This window comes from Myotis davidii, unplaced genomic scaffold, assembly GCF_000327345.1.
Source record: "Myotis davidii unplaced genomic scaffold, ASM32734v1 scaffold3, whole genome shotgun sequence".
In the NCBI taxonomy this organism is placed as follows: Eukaryota; Metazoa; Chordata; class Mammalia; order Chiroptera; family Vespertilionidae; genus Myotis; species Myotis davidii.
The window spans coordinates 1,652,118-1,665,213 of record NW_006295062.1 but is presented as its reverse complement, the minus strand read 5'-3'; the positions used below and the strand labels follow the sequence as shown (position 1 = coordinate 1,665,213).

General features: G+C 45.7%; 1 protein-coding gene across 1 annotated transcript in view; it reads right to left on the bottom strand.

Moving 5' to 3' along the window:
- CFAP221 (cilia and flagella associated protein 221) overlaps window positions 1-13,096 on the bottom strand; it is an 86,482-nt gene that overhangs the window by 65,218 nt on the left and 8,168 nt on the right. Inside the window, exons 4-6 of the mRNA XM_006769666.2 lie at window positions 8,039-8,125; window positions 7,783-7,881; window positions 6,074-6,174 (exon numbers count right to left, since the gene is read on the bottom strand). Coding sequence (XP_006769729.1) covers window positions 6,074-6,174; window positions 7,783-7,881; window positions 8,039-8,125 — 287 coding nt within the window. The remainder of the gene's footprint in view (window positions 1-6,073; window positions 6,175-7,782; window positions 7,882-8,038; window positions 8,126-13,096) is intronic.

The following is a 13,096-nucleotide window of genomic DNA, read 5'->3' as shown; positions in this document are numbered from 1 at the left end:
GCACAAATTTTTGTGCACCGGGCCTCTCGTAATGTAATAAAAATTGACAAAGGACCTGAGTAGGCACTTCCCCAAGGAGGACATGTAGATGGTCAATAGACACAGAAAAAGATGCTCACCATCACTAATCATCATAGAAATGCAAATTAAAACCACAATAAGGTATCACCCCACACTTGTCAGAATGGCCAGCATTAATAAGTCAATAACCAACAAGTGCCAGCAAGGATGTGGAGAAAAATGAACCCTCATGCAGACTGGTGCAGCCACTGTGGGAAGCAGTATGGAGGTTTCTCAAAAAATTAAAAATGGAACTGCCTTATGACCCAACAATTCCACTTTTGAATATATATCTGAAGAAACACAAAACAGCAATTCAAAAGAATTACATGCAGCCCTATGTTCATTGCAGTGTTATTTACAATAGCGCTTTACAATTTACAAGATATGGAAACAACCCAAGTGTACATCAATAGACAATTGGATAAAAACATAGTGGTTCATATATATATATATGATGGAATATTCTCAGCCATAAAATAGAATGAAATCTTACCATTTATGACAGCATGAATGGACCTAAAGGGTATTATGCTAAATGAAATAAGTCAGCCAGAGAAAGACATATGCCATATGATTTCACTTACTAGTATATGCAGAATTTAAAGAACAATATAGATGAACAAATAAAGCAGGCTCATAAATACAGAGATTAGACTGATAGTTGTCAGAGGGAAGGGCATGTGGGAAACTGGGTGAAAAAGTGATGGTATTGAGAAGTATAGATTGGTAGTTAAATACGAAATAGTCATGGAGATGTAAAGTACAGCAAAGGAAATATAGTCAATAATATTTCAATAACTATGTATGATGCCAGATGGGTACTGGAAATATCGAGAGAAACACTTTGTAAAATATATGATTGTCTAACCACTATGCTGTACACCTGAAACTAATACAAAATTGTACTTAAGACCCAGAGTCATAGAAGCATGAACAGACTGTTGAACCTCAGAGGGAAGGCAAGGGAGGGTGGTGGGAAGAGATCAAACAATGAACTTGTATGCATATATGCATAACCCGTGGACACAGACAATGGTGTGGGGAGGGCCTGGGGGTGGCAGTGGGATGGGAGTGGTTTGGAAGAGGTTAATGAGAGGAAAAGGAGGACCTATGTCAGTGATGGTGAACCTTTTGAGCTCAGCGTGTCAGCATTTTGAAAAACCCTAACTTAACTCTGGTGCCGTGTCACATATAGAAATTTTTTGATATTTGCAACCATAGTAAAACAAAGACTTACATTTTTGATATTTTATATATATATTTAAATGCAATTTAACAAAGAAAAATCAATAAAAAAAATGAGTTCGCGTGTCACCTCTGACACGCGTCATAGGTTCGCCATCACTGACCTATGTAATACTTTCAACAATAAAGATTAAAAAAAACACAAAAAAATCATATTTCATGTAAACTATAATTGAAAAAAACATACACACAAATGTTCACAATAGGAATTCAAAGTAGCCAAAAGTAGTAACAACCCAGTGTCTATCAACTGATGAATGGATAAATAAAATGTGGTCCATCCACACAATGGAATGTTATTCAGCAATAAAAAGGAATGCAGTACTGATATATAAGTGGGATAAACCTTGAAAACGTTATGCCAAATAAAAGACGTCAGTCACAAAAGACCACATAAGGAAGTGTCCAGAATAGACAACTTGTGGCGATAGAGAGTAAATCAGAATTTGCCAGAGGCTGAGAAATTTGGAGGGAAAATAAGGAATGAGTGTGGGGTTTCTCTTGAGGGTGATGAAAATGTTCTAAAATTGATGATGGTGAAAAGTTGCATATACAAAAACTGTTGCCTTGTACATTTTAAATTAGTAAATTTTATGATATGCAGATTATCTCAACCAAACTTTTCCTAAAATGTAAAAGCCAAGAGAGAGAAGCTGCTCATCCATCCTAGACCTGCAGCCACACCCTCATCTCAGTCCCTGCTGGGTGCCCCCGTGGAACTGCCGTTGGGCCATTAGCTTGTGCAGTTTCTGGAGGCTGTTTTGGGGGCCTCCACGTCCCCATCTGCCATAAGCCCACCTTCAACTTGACCACCAGCCTTTGCAACTAGAATTTACGTTGTCTACCTTTGTTACTGTGTGAGCCAAACTGGCTGGGTCTCGTTTGTGCATTCTTTAGGTAAAATTCTCTTTGGTGGTGGTTGTGGTGGTGATGATGATGATGATGGCTAATACAAATCACTAACTATATATATATAACTATATATATATAGCAGTGTTTTTACTACTATATATTAAAAACTTGCTCTAGTCGATTTGACTCAGTGGATAGAGCGTCAGCCTGCAGACTGAAGGGTCATGGGTTTGATTCCGGTCAAGGGCACATACCTTGGTTGCAGGTGCGATCCCCCACGTGGGAGGCAACAAATCAATGTCTCTCTTTCACATGGATGTTTCTCTCTCTGTCTCTCCCTTGCCCCATTCTCTCTAAAAATCAATGGAAAAATATCCTAGGATAAGAATTAACAAATTTTTTTAATATTAAAAACTTCTAACTATTCTTGCTAAAGTTCTATTTTAACTCAATCCCCAGAACAACTCTACAAGGTAGTTATGCTTGTGAATTGCCAGGAACCAATTCCAGCAGGTCATAATTTTAAGAGATTCATCAAAAGGTTGATGAAACTTGGGGACTCAACAGGGTTGAGTCACACATGTAGTCACCTGTTGGGAATGGCTAAAGGCATTTCCCCAAACCTGAATAGGAAACTGATTGTGGCTGCCAGACAGTTAAAGGGCATCTTAATCTACATGTTATTGCCTCAAACTGACAATGCTTCTGTACCCTTTGAAACCTTACCCTTTGAAGTGTATTATCTCCACTTTGCCTTAGGACAAAGTGTGTTAATAAAAGCAAGGGTCCTAGACAAGGAAGGACTCTTCAGTTCCTTTAGCTGAAGGTCCTCTGACCCCCAATGCCTTTCAAAATTATATCACATCTCCGGACTCTTTATTAGTCTCTGGATTCCTATGTCATCTACGCACAGTGCCTTTTCCAGATTCCTGAACCCTCCTTGATGCTGGGACAAGAACCCCGGCAATGAATTGCATTTTAAAGATGAGGATTCTGAGAGGCACAGAGAGGTTGCCATTTTTCAGGGTCACACAGCCATCATGAAGTAGAACCTGCATTGGAATCCAGGCAGAATGACTCCAGAACCTTAGCAGTCTATGCTGTTAAACACAACACTGTATTTCCTTGTCTCCTTTTCAGTTTCCTTATTGAAAGCCCTGTGGGCCAGGCAGGTAGCAAAAATGAGTGAAGAGGGCTTAATGTGAGGTGATAGGGAGCGGTGGGGAGTGTGGCGAGCTGGCCAAGGCACTGCCCTCTAAGAGGCCCTTCTTTTCCATCCCAGCTGAACTGACAGTGATCATCCAGGAATGTGGGCCCAGTATTGCTGGATTTCCCTTTCTTATATGTAGAAACCTAAAATGTGATGTGAAATCTTTTGGTTTTTAAATGTTGGCAGCTAACTCAAATGTTTTTTAAAAATAAAACATTGGGGCCACATCCATGTGGACCAAACCAAGCAAGTCAATACTTTAATTAAATCAGAAGCCACAAATTGGAAGCCAGCAGGCCAAAATCAGAATGGATGGATGGATGGATGGATGGATGAGTAAATAAATGAATGAATGATGAAGCAATGACAGATTAAGGATTATAAAGTAGTCTTTAATAGACAAGATTTGAAGATTTGATAGACCAGTTCTTCATTCTCTTCCAACAACCTAAAAATTCCTGGAAAATCACCCTGGGCTTTCGGCTTTCCATGGAGAAGGTACAAATGAAAAAAGGGGCTAGGAGGGGAGTAGAATGAGCCAGGGGCCAAACTGAAAGCAGCCGGCATCCCATCTATTGAAGACAATGACAATAGACGGTAGAGCTGAAGGAGGTGCTGACTGGATGGGTAGGACTGCTGTGGTGAGCCAGGCACAAGACAGCAGAGCAGGGGAGTGCCTGGACTATTAGGTCTATTAGCAACAGGACAGAAAAAACTGGTACCTTTATACAGCAAGACACTAGAGCTGTGAACTACAGCCATATGCATTAACATGGCTGAACCACAAAAACAGAATATAGAATGAACAAAAGCAAGTCACAAAAGAATGTACATACAGTATGATCCCATTTACATAAAGATAAAACACTGGCAAAGCTAAACAATGTGTTATTTATGGGTACATATGTATGTGTCAAAACTATTAAAATAAATCAAAAAATGATTATCACAAAATTCAGAATAGTGGTTGCAAAGTTACTGGTAATGTTTTATGTCTTAAAACTATTGTTTAGTATACTATTTTTATCATTCTTTAATTTGTACAGATTATTATATATTGTTTTGTATTATTGATATACAATTCCTAAAGAGCTGTTTAAAAATTGAACGCACAGAGATGGTGAGTCAGAGCTCATGGGAAGGTGTGAGAGGTGAGACAAGAGGAGCACCCACCAGCTGAACCAAGGCCATTGTTCCAGATCCAGACCTAATCTGGGGGGTTTCTCTCAAGGACAACAGATGGGAGTGAAAAGGAAAGGTTTTGAAACTCCTATACACCAGTCCTCCCACCACCTCCAAAGGGGTTCAGGTGCTCTGTCTCCACCTCCAGAGCCTTGAAACCCCTCCCTGCTCAGTGCTGCCTGCAGAGACTTGAATTGGCCTCGACCTGCAGAGCATGCTGAAGCCCAGTGTCTTTGCTCACCGTCTGGGGCTATATCAAGAGGCATCTAGTATTTGCTAGGTCCCGTGTGGACTGAAATTGTTCAGTGGCCCTTCAGGCTCCTAAAGATGTAGCCCCTGCCCTCGGCTGCCACCCAGCCTTTGTATAGGCTACTTCCCTGCCTGGAATGCCACCCTCCCAGCCCACTCCATGGTGTCCTCTTAGGATAACCATGTCATCCCCAAATGAACGGGGACTTTCCCCATGTGTGCCTCTGTGACAGCACTCAGTAATTAGTGCAGTTCACTGATGGCATGGCTCTATCCCCACTAGACTCCAAGACCTCCAGAATCAGAACCTTTGGCTACTCAATTAGGACTTCACAGTCAGCACTCAATTAGAATGGATAAAAGGCGGGAGCAGGTCCCGCAGGTGCTTCCCCAATCCCAAATGCTAGGTATTAACAACCTAATTGCTGCATCATTGGGAAGTCAGGGAATGGCAAGAGAGAAGGAATGGGCAGCTGGGATTGGGGGGTTGGGGACAGGGCTCAGGACAGTATAGATTTCCCAACCAGTAGAGGAGTATTTCAATATTTCAACAACTGGCATGGCCATTATATCTCAATATCTAACAGCCCAATATCCATCATCTCTATATCCTTAGGGACAAATCGCACTATGCCTGAGAGTAGATATTCAATAGACATTTATTGAAAAAACAAGACACAAATAAATTACAACTGGAATCAACTATTTTCCCAAGGAGGAGGAGGAATCTGAAATTTGGCATCTATAGTGACTGTCTATTGCCTTTGTCATCTCGGCAGTTATTTCCCCCTTCATTTCAAAATAAAGATTGGTTGATGGAGGGGCACAGGCTCTGAGTTGGTTCAATAAGACTTAGTCCTGAGATTTTTGCTTAAATACCCCAACCCCTCCAGCCCCTCCAACCAACCACCCATGTTGCCAACAGTCTCTGGAGCCTCTGGCAGCTGTGCCCCCAGGAAGAGGGGCCGCTGAGAATGAAGCCTGCAGACCCTGATGTGGGGAGAGTCAGGTTCCTTTAACCTGATTTAAACTCAGACCCAGCCACGCCTGAAGACCCACCTCACACCTGCCAGTTAAATGACCAAAGTAATTCCATTTCCCGCTCATAGTATTTTGACTTTGTTTATTTGTTTATTTTTCTTTTGCAATTACAAGTCTGGTCTAACTCAGCTAGAAAGATAACCTTCTATTAGGGAAAATAGAAATCTTATATATGTCTCTCTTAATTTTTCACATTCTTTGACATTTTGGTAGTTCGTTTTGGTAACTCACCTTTCACCAAGTAGAACATTTGATAGGTTAATAAATGAGGGAAAGTCCAGTGTGTTCATGACAGGATAGGCGTGGATGGGAATAAGCAAAGTCTCATCATCCTAAAATTAATGGAGAAAGTCCAGTTTACCACACTGAAGACCAGGATTTTAAAAGATGAACTGGTAGATATTTATTTTGTTCTCTGTCATTAAAAAAATATTTCTAGAAAAAATTATTTTTAAGAAACCTGAGTATTTAAATACAATATTTAAAATATTGATTTTTCTTTGCTATACCAAGGTGTAAATAATTTTAAATATATTTCAGTTAAACAATGTTCACTATTATGCAGAAAAGCCAAAGACAGTGATGCCTTCGTGTAGATATGAAGACAGTAGCCTGTCCGCTTCTATTTCAGGAAGGTGCAGGGAAGAAAGGGAAGCCAGCACAGAATCCGCTGCTCCAGAGAGGAGCAGTAAACACAACTGGATGCGTGCAGACACCTGCTGCTAGTCCTGCATACGGTGCGACCTCAGCTATGACCTTTAACCTCTTCAGGCCTTGTTTCTTGCTTTGCAAAACGGGGATATTCTGCCTTTCCTTAAAGGTGTTTTTGAGAATTAAAGTAGATGGTGGCCTCAAAAAGTGAAAGGTACTGCATAAATGCCGGCTATCCTTAGCATTACTGCTGAGAGCAGGACACGTGCTGGGCTCCCTACACAGGCCTGCCTAGGGTTTTGAGTTCTTGGTGCAGAATATTTCTCTGGAAACAATATTATTTTCAGTTTTAGGTATTTTTTCTTTATAAAAATTGTAAGTTGCTGGGCTGGTGTGGCTCAGTGGTTAAGCATCTATCTATGAACCTGGAGGTCATAGCTCCATTCCTGGTCAGGGCACATGCCCGAATTGCAGGCTCCATCCCCAGTGTGGGGCATGCAGGAGGCAGCCGATCAATGATTCCCTCTCATCACTGATGTTTCTATTTCTTTCCCTCTCCCTTCCTTTCTGAAATCAATAAAAAAAACCCTGAAACTCATTTGTTACTAAAGCATACTCTTCCATTTTAGTTTTGAAAAATTAAATTTAGTTAACCTTAAGGCTTCTTGACTTACAAGAGGTAGGGCTGGAACATAGAGCAAGGGGGTGTGGAAGTGGCCGTTTTAAGAGAAGGATGGGTGGCACCGGAGCTGGCTCTGGCTGGAGGCCAAAGGATGACTTAGGTGACCTACAGAAAGGCTCCTAAGAAGTCACGCAGCACAGCCAGCCACCTGGGCCAGGCCACCCCCTCCCACATCTCCGCAGAGCCCAGGGCTGCCTCTGAGGACATTCCCACACAAGATATGATCCCGTCCCCTCAGTTCATAAACACAGCTCAGGGTTCCTGCTCACTTTCTAATCTAGCACTGAAAGAGGGTGGCTGCGCTGTTTGGAAAAGCCTTCACCAACTCCCAGCACCGTGTGATAAATGAGGCTTGTAGGCCAGGGCAGGTGGGAACCCGGCCGCGAACCTAGTCTCGAGTCTCGTGGCTCTGCCCCAGTTCTCAGCAGCCTCGCACCCCCCGAGCTGGGACCCACTGGACAGGGACCCTCATGCCATCAGACTGGCCTAAGAGGGCCGCCAGGCGCTGGGCGGGGAAACTTCACACCTGTCATTCCTTCCCTCTGTTTTCCTGAAGATGTTAGTTTTGACATCATCCCACCCCCGAAAGCCTGATTGTAAGACTTACCTTACAGTGAATACGGATGCAATCATAATAGTATCGCCACTCGTCTGGAGAAAACGTAATGGTGACCGCGAGGGACAAGCCAGGGACAAGGCGGTGCTCCTAGGAGAAAAGGGGCTCCGGTTGGGACAAGCCCCAGCGCACTCAGAGCGCAGGATCTGGGGACAGCCCTCCACACACCGTCCCCAGGTGACGGGTGACGGAAAGCCACGGCCCGACAAGGAACAGCACGAGAGAGGGGCTACCCAGCGGCGCTTACCTTTTTCACATACTTGATCTGGAAGTATTTGGTTTGTGGGGGTAAAATATGAACATGGATGTCCTCATTGGAAATATTGATCAGTTGCTGGGAGAGAAAAAGAAGCAATCAGAGTAGACACACCGTTTCATCTATTTGCATAGTCATTTCCTCATTTAGTTATCCCTCATCTTATTCCAAAAGCAATTCGAGAAGATAATGCTGTATTTCTTAATTTGTAAAAGACCATAAACTCCTCATATGCCATTTAAAGAATAATAAAATGAGCACAGCAAACACCATTGAATGAATAGTGAAGTGTGCCCATGTGCCTTCTGCCCAGCTCAAGGGCGTGGCCAGAGGAGCCACCCTTTCTCCGCAGGGTCCCCCCTGGGCCTGTATCCTTCCCAGTCCTGACAGCTTACAGCGTGTGCCTTCCCCTTGGACTCCGTTTAGCCCTGTGATTTACTGAGCTAAGCAGCCAGCCACCCACCAACGCTAGCAGTTTCTCTGATTAATGCCACTGGTCCTGGGGACCCCGACATACTTAGGTGGTCAAAGTTTCAGGACAAAGAGTGTGGCCAGGAGAGCCTCCGACTCAGCCCTGGGGCAAACTTAAAGGAACTCGAGGTCGGGATGCTCTGACGGTGACAGGAGGCCAACCCAGTGACGTGACACAGGACAAGGCTGGGGAATGAAGTGCGTCCCTGAGGATTTGGGCTGCCCCTGGGCCAAGGGACAGTTGAGAGGCCTTTGGTTTCCAAAGTCTGGGCCAGAGGCTGGGCCTGTCGCTGACCCACTGCCCGAGGCCTCACATTTCTCAAGGCCCCGGATCAGACTTCAGACAGTATTTCTTGGTGAGCTTAAGCCGCGTTTGCCTTTGTTAAAGGTTCCCATTCATCACCTGCCAACATTCTCAGAGTACACTTTTAGTGACCCTGTTGGCATATTTCCTCTTTGTTTCAATTCCTCCAAAGCCTAAAACAACCCACAAAAGTTGCCAAGACATCTCTTGCCCTCCGAGGGGCCTGCAGAGGGCAGTCTTGGTGAAGGGGGGCCCAGGTCCTTCCACCTGAGAGGCGGTCCTTCCAGGAGAGGCCAGAGGACCATGTGCTGGAGCGGGAATCCGGTGGTGGCACCTGCCTGGAGACCGAGAGGGAGCCACTCAACGCCAGGGTCTGAAGTCTCCCCAGAGACCTCTGTCCCCATACTTGTCCCGGAGGGAGGACTGTGACCGCCTCGTGCTGGAGCCCAGGAAGGACTGGGAGCAGAGGGGTTGCACTGTGGTCACGCACTTTAAACGACCTCAGGAAGGAGGAGGGACAGTGCAGCAAAGGAGGCGCGTGAGGACAGGGACCCAGGAGAGCCGGCGGGCGCCGAGAGAGACGCAGCCCGGCTCTCAGGGTTTCCGGTGTTAGCACCAGGGATGCTCAGGACACTGCGTAGAAATGTCATGCGGGCACTTCTGCTCTCGAGCAAAAGGGCTGTGAGGATCTGGCGAGCCCTGAGCCCAGTGTCCTTTGGAACAATATTCAAAGGCCCCAGGACCCCCTCAGGCCCTGTGTTTCTCGCTGCACAAAAAAACCCGCTGCCAGCTGTCAGGTGGGCCAGTCCTAGTCAGGACGGCTGCCCTCGGGCTCCCCTGCGAGGGGAGGGCTGCGCTCAGACTTCTCAGAGACCCCATTCAGATAGTGCAGGGGCTGTGATTAGGCTGCCATTTCCCATATTCACCGTTAAAAGATTACTGATCTGGAATTAAGCATTTGGATCGACAAAACGTAAGAAATAACAGGTTCACACAAAAATGTAGATATTAGGGTTATCTAGATGGGGAGTGTAAGAAGAGGGAGAAAATGTTCAGCCTTTACTTGACATCCGAAGTGAAAGGAGGACTCGCTAAGCCTGAAGGCTGGGCCCACGGTTCCACACGGTGGATGGTGGGGGGTGGGGGGTGTTCAGAAGGCAGCCAAGAGACCCTCGCGATGGGGAGCGCCAGTCCTTCCTCTCACCAGGACTTTTAAACCAAATGTTCCTGAGACAATTCCAGGGGAAATTGTCTCATGTTTGCCAATGAGTTTTTAAACAAACTTAAAACAATACAAAAATCTAACAAATTAAAGCAAGAAATGAACAACTTGCTCTCTACATTTTTAGAAAACAAAGTCAACATCTCAGATTGACTTCTAAAATATACTGGGAACACTGAGATTCTATAAGCTTTGCAATTCTCAACTTTTGGGTGCAAATACTCATTGCATGCTGTAATAGCCATGTTCTCTGCCTACTGGTGACTGTTGTCTGGGCCCAGGAGGACTGAAGAGACATTGAGGACAACCCCTTATTGCAAGCAGACGGCGGTTGGGTTCTGCTCACAGCACTAGGGCTAGAGGCCGAGCAGGCCTAGGACCCTGTGCCCAGCTCTGCTCTAGGGATCCCTCCACTACATCCAGCTGCCTCTTAGCTCAGCACAGCCCAGCGCCCAGACTGCACTTTCTATCTTTCTTTTTGTATTTTATCAGCAGGTCAGTGTTGTTTCAAATTGTTCAAAATAATATCCTTTCAGGACTAAAATGAGAAAGTGGAAGGGAGGGAGGGAAGGAGGGAGGGAAGGGAGGAAGGAGGGAGGGAGAGAAACATGGACGGGAGAGAGACACATCTCAGTTGGCTCCTGGGGCCCTTCTGTGTGTGCAGGCCAGCACGCCAACCACTGCATAACACTGGCCATGGCTAGAAAGTGTATTTTAAATGAATAATAAAAGTTTATTTGAGAACATGAGTAACTGAGTGTGAGAACTGCCTAAGATCCTACCCTGCCTTCCAATTTGAGGGGTCAACAGATGTCCCCAAACCCTCCAAGATCTCCCGTCCATGGGGGGCTGACCTTCTCCTGGACCTCATGACCTTGATGTTGCCTCCACAGGACACCATATGAACTTCAGCTTCTGCTTCAGTGTTTTAGAAAGGATCCCCACAGCAAACAAACAAAAAACCCCACGCAAACAATGGGTTAAACAGTTTTTACTCAGACTCACAGGGATTTCCCAAGAAATGCCCACAGGTCTCTCCACTCCCCCTCCCATCTCTGCTCCTCACAGGCCCCTCCTGTGTCCCCTCTGGAGATTCCACCCTTCCCTCTACTGGGCAGCGCAAAACCCACCCCCCAGTGAAGTATTGGCTTGGGTTAAAGCCCCCTTTAACCCAAGCACTTGCCATGGTATTTTCCCAAACTCCACATTTCAGATTCGAAGTTGGAGTCTTTTAATAGCTGCCCTCAGTGGCACAGCTTCTCAGTCAGGGAAGGTTAAAACACAACCCCAGGGATCTGGGGACAAAATTCAAGCAGACTTACGTTCTCAAAGTGTTGGTCACGCATTTTACTCTAAAATTTTGCCCTGTAATGTATTTCTCTAGAACAAGAGAGCAAACTGATGCTCCAGAAAGGTGTGCTTACATCGGGGCCTCACCTCTCTCCCTGGCACCCTGGGGAGAGGCTGCGGGACCCAGGTGGGGAGGCGTGTCCGGCGCTGCACTGTGAAACTGAAGACTAGCATTATGGTTTCAGAACCCGGGAGGACTGTGAAGTGACGTGAGGTAAGGCTGTAAGACGCTAACAACTGTGTTTTGGGCTAGCGACGGCAATACCGGATGTCTCATGGGGAAATGGATTATTTAATTAATAAATATAGTTTCCCAGACAAAGCCTTAACAGAGAGGAAAAAGGAATTTAAGAGAAAACTGGACATCATTATTTCAAATTTTAAAGTATTTCGAAACATTGATTTCAGTATGAATCCACGTAAAATGTGTTCACTTCTCTCACCAGGCCTGGATCAAGCTCAAACGTTAATGAACAATCTATTGTGGTTTTAAACCCACGTTCAATCATTCCATTCTTGGGCAATTTGCATAGTTTCCTGTAGCAAAACCAAGATAAAAGCAGCGTTGGATTTTCCCCTGGTTTGGCAGGCATCTCAAGGCAATTGCCTTAAGCTTCTGCTTAACTTTGCTGATGGAAACAGGAGGCCGGCTCTCCTAAGAGCTCCCAGAATGTTACTAAGATGAAATCGTTTTGTACTTTTATCTATGTCTGTTTGTCTGAATGTCCAGTAGAAGCAGTGTGATCATGTAGGCTTTCCCCTGTATTTATTTGGAATTACCGAGTCTCTGCCAAGTCACTCACTTCTAACTGTGGTCCCTGAGGAAGAAGATACCTACCCAGGAGGGCTGCTGGTGGCTGGCTGGGCTCACCTTGAAAGACAGAGTCTAGCAGCCATTTCTAAACAGCAACACAAACCACACTCCAGGGAGAAGCCTGCCCTGGACTGCCTCCTCCCGCCAGTGTGCCTGCCCTGTGCTCCTGACCTCTGAGCCGCCCTCACAAAGGAGTTCCTGGGGATGTATTTCAACTAACAGGACCGAGGCTTTCCCTGTCCAATTGGAGCTGCGCAGCAATATCCCCATCAGCATCCTCACCAACCAAGCAGAGCGACTCCATCTTAAGCCCTCAGGACAGTGCCTTTGGGGCCAGGAAAACTGTGAGGCCTTGGAGTCTCCATGTGCATGAGTGTAGAGCAATCAGGGAAGAGGGGCAGGGACCCCTCTCTATATAAGTCAGCACCTGGACTCGGAGAGGCCTTTTCCCTTTCTTCTGAAGACAGAAGGTTGTGTTTCCCGGGATGGAGCTGAAATGGAAGAAGTCTCACTGAACCTGAGTAGAATGGAGCAGAGCAGGCAGGCGAGGACCAGGGCAGAGCAGGGCAGAGCAGACTGGAGCCAGCGCAGACACTAAAGCAAAGGAGAGCAGAGCTGCCTCACCCTGGGGCCGCCTTGCCCAGGGCCACCTTGCAGCTGTGCTGCTCCAAGCTGTGCTGCTCCGCAGATGCGCTGCATCACAAGTGAGCTGTCTGCACTAAAGTTTCCTTCTTCACAACACCCCAACTTGGGGATTCCTGTTGGCATTGAGTTTGCACCAACAACCATCAGTTGACGCAATAAAGTGAGTTCAGTATCTTCATAAGTGTTTACTGAGTGCCTCCTGTGTGCTGGGCACTGTGCTGTACGAAAGACAGAAACCGCCTG